The sequence below is a fragment of the Anneissia japonica genome, unplaced genomic scaffold (genome assembly GCF_011630105.1).
Source record: "Anneissia japonica isolate Jap-2015-1 unplaced genomic scaffold, ASM1163010v1 scaffold288233_len47135_cov101, whole genome shotgun sequence".
Classification (NCBI taxonomy): Eukaryota; Metazoa; Echinodermata; class Crinoidea; order Comatulida; family Comatulidae; genus Anneissia; species Anneissia japonica.
In genome coordinates this window covers 29,430-39,106 of record NW_022710250.1, presented here as the reverse complement: position 1 = coordinate 39,106, position 9,677 = coordinate 29,430, and the positions used below count along the sequence as shown (strand labels likewise).

The 9,677-nt window shown below is 29.8% G+C and overlaps 1 protein-coding gene across 4 annotated transcripts in view; it reads left to right on the top strand.

Annotated features, from left to right (window-relative positions):
- Window positions 1-7,196, top strand: part of LOC117106977 (glutathione synthetase-like) — a 13,329-nt gene extending 6,133 nt beyond the window's left edge. For 3 of the 4 annotated variants that reach the window (XM_033248496.1, XM_033248495.1, XM_033248497.1), the window contains exons 2-11: window positions 287-572; window positions 1,667-1,742; window positions 2,034-2,164; window positions 2,318-2,434; window positions 2,871-3,035; window positions 3,590-3,659; window positions 4,294-4,485; window positions 4,696-4,777; window positions 4,963-5,152; window positions 6,080-7,196. In XM_033248496.1, coding sequence (XP_033104387.1) covers window positions 301-572; window positions 1,667-1,742; window positions 2,034-2,164; window positions 2,318-2,434; window positions 2,871-3,035; window positions 3,590-3,659; window positions 4,294-4,485; window positions 4,696-4,777; window positions 4,963-5,152; window positions 6,080-6,206 — 1,422 coding nt within the window. In that variant the 5' untranslated portion in view covers window positions 287-300 and the 3' untranslated portion in view covers window positions 6,207-7,196. Of the gene's footprint in view, window positions 1-268; window positions 573-1,666; window positions 1,743-2,033; window positions 2,165-2,317; window positions 2,435-2,870; window positions 3,036-3,589; window positions 3,660-4,293; window positions 4,486-4,695; window positions 4,778-4,962; window positions 5,153-6,079 lie in introns of those variants that run through there. The other variant, XM_033248498.1, reaches the window with a different exon arrangement.
- Window positions 7,197-9,677: the final 2,481 nt, after the last annotated feature.

Below are 9,677 nucleotides of genomic sequence, written 5' to 3'. Positions count from 1 at the left end.
AGCCAATAACAATAATAGTAAAAATATATATATATATGAATACTGTGAAGTGTATGAAAAATGCGGGGAAATATACAGTTGATGAAAGTAAATTATATATCACAACAGTAAAAGAAAGCAAGGGAGGCAAAGCATATGGTAAGTAAACATTAAAGGACCAGATGTGACTTAATAATATAATACGCTGGCAATCGAATCTATAAACAAATTTATGTAAATATGATCTATTCATTGCCTTGGCAGGAAGAAAAGAACAAAATGTGAACTATTAGTTTTCATCTGACAGGTCACAAATACAAAATGACAAGTGTAGGCCTGCCTTCCTTCGCCAATGATCGTCTTGATGAATTCATTCAAAAAGCCAAAGATTTTGCGTTTACTCACGGTCTCGTTAGGCCAATCAAAGACGATGTTATCAACAAAAGTGTTGTCACTCATAACTCATTTATGCTTGCGCCGTCTCCTATACCTCGGCACCTTTTTGAGAAATTGAAAGAAGCTCAACTTGATTTCAACAAACTGATGTACCTTGTTAGCCAAGATTATGATTTCATATGTAACGTGTTAAAAAGGTGAGAATTGATTCTCTTATTTTATTTTCACTCGCACTCCGTTTTCACACAGACGGAGTGGAGAGACCTCAAGAAGTTTACCCTTGATGCAAATGCATGGGCGCAGATCATGGGGGAGACTGAGGACAGTCCCCCTCCCCCACATATTTTTAAGGGGGTGTTGGTTCTCCAATGTTTCGATCGCGATGTAATTTCATAAGTAAACATGATGCCTGAAATTAGTTGTAATGAACTGCATAAATGACCCAGGTTTTACGAAAAAGAGCTGTACAGGCCAGAGTACAGTTACTGTACATCTTATATTATAGCATGGAGGTATAAAATATTTTTATACCTCCATGATTATAGTAAGATACCTGTATCACAAACGTGTGAATTACCTATAATACTCGAGTGCACGTGCTTTTGTTATAATTAGAGAAAGTATAATATTTTCGGCACACAAGTAGGTAAACTGAAGTAAATACATCATTGTTCTATGGTACAAAACAGATTAATTATATATCCGGATATTGCTGATAAAAGATGATGGTGACGTTATAATAATGACTTTTACTATATAAGAGTTTCATTCCAGCACTATTTCCTCAAAATTTTGCACCTCAGTCCAACCAAACGTGGGGTTGAGGTGCCCCTCCCCCCCCCACACCTCTCAAAACACACTTCGCCCTCTTTTGGCAAATGAGGCCTAAAAAGAACCTTAGCTAAAAACGTTTAAAAAGTACAAAATTAGATATAGAATTACATAAATCTGATCGAGTAATTAATTTTTATTACGGTACAATTTTTATTATTATTATTATAACCAATTATTATTTAAAAACTTCAGTAATTTCGTTAGAAATTGATTGAGATGAAGATGATGAGTTTCATGATGATGATGATAATGCTGATGGCGGTTGTGATGATGACGGTGATGATGATTATGATATAAATGATGATGTTGACGATAATAAGTTTAGGCCTATATAGCACATAATACATAAGCAGCCTAGGCGTGTCATATCGAAAAACAAATACCATGTAGTACCGTAGCACTACGTTGTATAATAAACGGATATAAATACATTATACATTTTGCTTTTTTTCATCAGTGTGGTTAAGTACGATGAGTTTACAAGAAATTTGCTTAAGATTTACCATAAGGTTCATCAAAAAGAAACTAAGGACGTGAGTGATTTTAATGACTTTCAGTAAAAATTCTTAACAACAGAATGTATGTAAAAAATAGTTAAGTCAACGATATTCGAATCTTGTTTACTTGCATAATATAACAAAATAACATAATAATCAAAGTGAATTAAATGCGATAAAATGAATATACAGCAAACATTGTTATATTTCGTCATACCTCTTTTAAATATCTTTTGATTTGTAAATTTTCTGATTGAAATCATAATTTGATAATTGATTGATTAATTACCGTACATACATTTACATATTGAAAACCTGGAATTTCAGAGAGGAACACTTGACATAATCAGATGCGATTACATGTTGGATAGTAATGAGCAGAAATTTAAGCAGATTGAAATTAATACGATTGCTGTTGGAATGGCTGCAGGAGCAGCACGTATGCCACTTCTTCATAGGTTAGCTATTTCTTTAATGAAATTAGTTATATTTTATATATGTATAGTACATAGAACAATCAGAGATACCGTTCTTGGGATGTTTTTTCATACAAAACTTTTCAATTTACATGATAGCGATCGTTTGGTTTTCACCCAAATTATTTCATGCAGATACACCCTAAGGTTAGCAGGGATGTACAAAGAAGCGAACCAAGTTCCAGACAACCCGAGTCTTGAAGGAATAGCCACTTCTCTTGTCCGGGCATGGGAGGTGTACGGCCAGCCAAAGTAAGTATTTCATAGAACTTAGTTGTAATGCAATATGGTGAAGTAGGGGTAGTTCTTAAATCGCTTTGAAGAAAAAGAAAAAGAAATATGCATACAAACAAATTTATATAGTTCGGGTTCACTTGACCTAGGTATTCTACATTCTTTTAAATATACCTACATTTTTTTTAAATAAATAACTAAATAAATAATTGAATAAAATGGCATGTTTTCATGCTTTCGACATTGTACGAAAGGCTAAAATATTGGTGACATCACCAATAATTATGGATAACCACCAAACCAGTTTATTACTTTCATATCACTTTTGTTCACTAATAATGAAACTCTACTGGTTTTATTTTTAGCAAAATAAGACCCATTTATTTAACCCAATTTCAATATGTAAAGTTTTAATTAATAATTAATTAATAAACTACTATCATATTATTCTCAGTGCGTCAGTCTTGCTAGTCACCGAGCCGGCAGACCTGGCCCGCATCAATCATCGTCATATTGAGTTCAGCATTCATGAAATTAATCCTCGAATACCCTTCATGAAGATGAGCCTTGGAGATATTGGAATGCGCGCCGATCTGACAGACGATCAGCAACTAAGAATGTAAATATGCTATCAATATTATATAAATTGTTCGATGTTTATTTACTGCATTTAAGTGATCATCATATTACTTATCCGTATTGGGTGTTATCCTGTTTTTAATTTGCTTAGCCCATGCACTTTTCTTCCTAGCATTTTCAAAGAGGTAATGCATTTTAGTCTTGAACAACAGCTATAAAAACAACTAACCTACATGTTACAGGCATAATGTAGGCCTTATATGATTTATAAGGTATAAGGCGCTCTACCCATAAAACAGCATACAATTAATTATAATTAATAATATTAAATTTACAATTCACATCTTTAGATTAAAAAAGAGGATGAATAAAAAAACATTTACTGTACGTGATTTAGAATAATGCATAGTTTTGAAGACCATCGTAAACTATAGCTTATTCTACCACCTAGAGGGTTTTTTTTTATTTATTTTTTTTTTCTGGCAAAAGATTAAATCAAACAATTATTGCAAACACCTTCACCATCATCGTAAAATTTGTCATCATTTACGTCTCTGTGAATTATCGTAAATATAATGGTGATTTTTGTTCCAGCGATGGATGTGAAATAGCCGTTGTATATTACCGTACGGGATATAAACCAGAGTTTTACAAGACCAAGGTGGTAGGTATTTTAAGGATTATTGCTCAAACAATTTCTTCTATATACCTTTTCATATAGGCTTAAATAAATGTTTCTTTATATATTGATGAACAGTTATGCAATATGCTAACAGAATGCATGGGTGTATGCAAAAAAGTGGAGGGGGTCGGGAAGGTCGCACGACACACCCCCTCCCCCATTTTTTTCTAGGGCCTTTCACAATGACAATGAATAAGCATTGATGCGGTACCAGCAACGAGTCCAAAGACCTTGCCAATTGCGTGACGCTAACCATCTCAATTTCAGCAATTCTGAAAATGAGTCTGCCATCCGCATTCAAGCAAATTGTATTGACATTTTAATCACATCTTGCTGTTATTCATTGTGAAAAGGTCAAAAAAATTATGATCACGACCCATCCAGAAAAAATCCTGGATACACCTCTGGAATGTATACTTTCTAATACTCTGTTTTCATATATGTAAAATTGTTAGAAAGAAATATTTATTGATAAAAAATAAATTTAACGATTAAATAAAAATCAATTTTAAAAATAATTCAATCAACGTTGCAGCAGTTTAACATGTTGTGTGTTTATTATTTTTGTATATGATAAATAGTACAGTATACGACACATTATAATTCTGAATGATAGGAATGGAAAGGGAGACTTTTAGCTGAGCAGTCATGCGCCATAAAATGTCCATCAATAGGTGGTCATTTGGCGGGAACGAAAACTGTTCAGCAAGCAATTTCTGAACCAGGTGTTATTGAAAAGTACATTGATGACCCGGAAGCAGTTGTTCGGATTCGCAATACATTCTGCAGATTATATTCACTTAATCCAGTGAGTTAGCAATGGAGTTCAACATGTTCTACACTCTTTCTATTTTATATTAATAATAACAACTTTAAAAAAAACCTATATAAAATTTTAATGTTTTGCAACTTGGACTAATTTTTGTAATCTTCCTAATGTAAGTTGGCAGAACCACACCGTTAAGGATATATTCCATAATGTGTTACATAATGCTTTATATATGTATATGTACAATAGGGGCCGAAAGGAGACCATGCTGCGGATCTCGGTATTGAAAATCCGGAAATGTTTGTCCTGAAGCCAAACCGGGAAGGTGGAGGTAAAAACTACCGTGTGTGTTTAAATTAATAAAATATAGCGTAAATAAGATGAATAGTTAACTCAGGAAACATCAATTGAAGCTGTCTTGGCAAGACAGTTTGTACCATATTGAAGTCAGCCTATGAACCATTATTATCAGACTTGTTCTTTAAAAAATAAGCTATTTATTTACTATCTTCTAAGGTAACAACCTGTTTGGGAAAGATATTAAAGAAAAGCTCATCGAATTGAAGGGCTCGCCAGAACGTGCAACATTCATTTTGATGGAAAGGGTAGAACCAGTAAAGATCAACGGATATTCAGTAAAACCTTTGGAACCCGTAACTTTACGTGAGATGACCTATGAACTCGGTATTTATGGAGCAACAATATGGTACGTCTAAGCAGAATACATCATAATTTCGATATGTTTTGCATCTATTTCGTTTGATAACATACGCTTCTGTTTATCAAGTCCTATGTGTGGGTGTGTGTGTGTGTGTGTGTGCGACAACAAATTAATATCTTTGCTGTACGAAAGAAAATTTTTAGTCCAAATGAATCCAAAAAATTCGATCAGTGTACTAGTGTGAGCAAAACATCATTGCATATTCAATTATTATTATTATTATTATTATTTATATTATTTATATTATTTATATTATTTATATGATTTATATATATATATAGGTATATATATATAGGTATATATATATATAGGTATATGTATGTATGTGTGTGTGTGGAGGTTTGCGCCTGTAAACCCATACCAGCCGATGACACACCTGTGAAGAGATGACATACTCGCAAGCGATGACGTCAATTAATTTAATATATTTAAACAGTGAGAGCTCCCTCTATATACCCCCGGTGAAATATCTGAGCTTTTCATCAAAAGTCACCCTTAGTTAGGTATTTTTCCAAGTTCATAGACACACGCTGTGTGAGCGATATCTTGTGAAATATTCGTACTCAGTTATGCAGTGGCCTACACAATTTTACGGTTGTTGCTAAACATCCATTGCTTACTGACAGAAATAGCATTACACATATTTTTTTTAATGAAAAAACGAAGATTAACTATGTCACCACTGTAAGGTTTTTTTTCAATGTCTTCGGTTGTAACCCCTTCACATGTGTGGGTTTGTGTGTGTGTTTAAGATATTAAGTAAATGCTAAATTTTAGAAATATCATCAATATTTATATTTACTGTATATTTAATATAATGACGTTACGCTGTAGGAACTTTTTCAACGCCTTTAAAACACGATTCAACAAATAATGTTATAGTGAAGCGTTTGTTTATTTGTATATCAACAGTAACAGTAATGGAATAATACATAGTCTACAAATAGGACATCTTTTGCGTACCAAACCTGCAGATGAAAATGAAGCATCATTATCAGCGGGAACTGCTGTCAATGATTCTCCTTTTCTGGTCTCATGAATACTTGAACATGGTATGGCCACATGAACTATTTAAAAAGGAGAACTCATACCGTGGACCTAAGTTCATTGAAGACATTCATTCTATTGTACTTTAAGTTTTAGAAAGCGCTCAACTTAAATGGAAACCAGCTGTTAATGGTGGTTGATAATTAATCACAGTGGAAAGTTTAATCTTAATTACATAATGATTAAAATCAGACAAAAGCCACCCAGTACAACAACCACCCGGACGAAAACCACCCAAAATGGAATACTCCCTGGTGGACAATGTTGGGTGGGCCTGTTTTTTTAAAATATTTTTTATCAGCTTTACAACTGAGGATACTTTACACTGTGACTTGCTATTATACGCCTTTAATTTCGTCAAATGTTTTGACAATTGCATGTATGTTAATGATCATTGTATATTTCAGTAATCACTCTGCTTAAGTTTGCCTTTGAACAATTAACTTCAAAGATTTATGGAGATTCAAATGTAAAATTTATAGTAAATTTCAATACATTTAATATTTTTTTTATCTTTATAGTTATTTTTTTATTATTTTATATTCGAAATTTATTTAAATATCTAAAAGGACTTATCCCTACTTCCCTTAAAACCTATTATTTTCAATTAGATAATTCCCTTTAATAATAATAATAATTTAAATATAAAAGTCATACTCATTAATGAATGTAGGTTAATAAGATCTTACTATTTTATCTTTTTATCTGTTTTGATCGAATTGTAGTAAAACCAGTATATTTTTATAATAGTAAATAAAATCTAATTAAAACAGAATACTTTATTGAAAAGGTTTTTCATTTAGTAACAAAATTAAATACTCCATTACATTAATAGAATACACATAAAATATTTACATTTACTTACTTTAAGGTATTTTATATTTGTATAATATTTATTATTGTATAAGTCAGTCGTGACATCATCACTGCAACTCCCATTGTTATTAGCCTATCCCCACAGTCCAATAATTTTAATATATTTTTGATATTTTTTTTTAGTGAGACTTTTCTTAATACCTTGTTTCATGAAACCTTCACCCAAAGATGTACTGTCCCTTGCAAAAAACGAAAAGAAAATCATAAAAATCATTTTTGAAATGTTCTTGCCCACGAAAGTGACATGAAAATTATCAACTTGAACACAAAAATTGGTGTATTTAAAAAAATGCTTACCCATAGAAACCATCATTTTACAGCGAAAAAAAAATGATAGAAACACTTCCAGTCACTGGAAGTGTTATATTATCTTATTAGTATCCAGTTAAAAAATCAGGGAACACATTTTTTTAATTTATTAATTTCTATGCTCAAGTTAATAAAGTGTATTTTACTGCAAAATGAGCAAGTTAATTTAAAAGTATTTTTTTTTTTATGATTTTGGTCATTTTCAAGGGACAGTACATTTTTAATAAATTTTTTATATATTTTTTTAATTCAAAAATTTCCTTCGGGCCTTGCAGGCCTTAGGAATTTTTTCAAGCATTAATATAACTTTTTTATAACAATTCTCCTGTAGTGTGCTATGCGGAGCTCTACTAATCGCTTAGTATTTTTAATTTATTTAAATTTATAAAAGGGCTTGTCCCAACTTTCATTAAAAATTACTTTCAATTAAATAGTTCCCTTTAATAATAATTTGAATGTAAAATGTTATACTCATTAATGAATGTAGGTTAATATGATCTTACTATTTTATCTTTTTATTTGTTTTGAATTATAGTAAAACCTGTGTATTTCTATAATTATGCTATTATTTTAGTATTCGAAATTTATTTAAATTTCTAAAAAGACTTATCCCTACTTCCCTTAAAACTTATTATTTTCAATTAGATAATTCCCTTTAATAATAATAATAATAATAATAATTTAAATGTAAAAGTCATATTCATTAATGAATGTAGGTTAATAAGATCTTACTATTTTATCTTTTTATCTGTTTTGATCGAATTGTAGTAAAACCAGAATATTTGTATAATAGTAAATAAAATTTAATTAAAACAGAATACTTTATTGAAAAGGTTTTTCATTTAGTAACAAAATTAAATACTCCATACATTAATAGAATACACATAAAATATTTACATTTACCTAATTTAAGGTATTTTATATTTGTATAATATTTATTATTGTATAAGTCAGTCGTGACATCATCACTGCAACTCCCAATGTTATTAGCCTATCCCCACAGTCCAATAATTTTAATATATTTTTGATATATATATATATATATATATAATTATTAATTAATTATTAATATTAAAAATGTACTGTCCCTTGCAAAAAAAATCATAAAAATCATTTTTGAAATTTACTTGCCCACGAAGTTACATAAAAATTATCAACTTGAACACAGAAATTAGTGTATTAAAAAAAATGCTTACCCATAGAAACCATCATTTTACAGCGAAAAAAAACTGATAGAAACACTTCCAGTCACTGGAAGTGTTTTATTATCTTATTATAATTATCCAGTTAAAAAATCAGGAAACACATTTTTTTTAATTGATTAATTTCTATGCTCAAGTTAATAAAGTGTATGTTACTGCAAAATGTTAAGTTAATTTAAAAGTTATTTTTTATGATTTTGGTCATTTTCAAGGGACAGTACATCTTTAATATATTTTTAATATAATTTTTTAATTCAAAAATTTCCTTCGGGCCTTGCAGGCCTTAGGAATTTTTTTCAAGCATTAAATATAGTTTTTTTTTTTATAACAATTCTCCTATAGTGTACTATGCGGAGCTCTACTAATCGCTTAGTATTTTAAATGTATTTAAATTTATAAAAGGGCTTGTCCCAAATTCCATAAAAAAATACTTTCAATTAAATAGTTCCCTTTAATAATAATTTGAATGTAAAATATTATACTCATTAATGAATGTAGGTTAATAAGATCTTACTATTTTATCTTTTTATTTGTTTTGAATAATAGTAAAACCTGTATTATATTTCTATAATAGTGAATAAAATCTAATTGAAACAGAATATTTCATTAAACAGTTTATTCAAATATTAACAAAATTAAATACATTACATTATTAGAGTACGGTATTTAAATTTAATTAATTTCTATTGTTTTATTTATTTGTTTAACTTTATTTAAATTTATATAAGGGCTTGTCCCTTTAATAATAATAATTTAAACGTAAAAATCATATTCATTAATGAATGTAGGGTAATAAGATCTTACTATTTTATATCTTTTTATCTGTTTTGATTGAATTATCACTACTGTATAATTAATATTTCTTCTTGCATTAATTGCATTTATAGGGAGACATGCACAGTAATTTAGTAGGAAACCAGTTTCCATAATAGTGGGTATAATCTAATTAATTACAGTGCTTCATTACAAATAGAGTAGACTTATACTACAATTACTTATTTATATTTGCATTAAAGAAGATTACAATTATACTGTATGTAATCATATAATTTAGAATACTAAAATATTACACTATA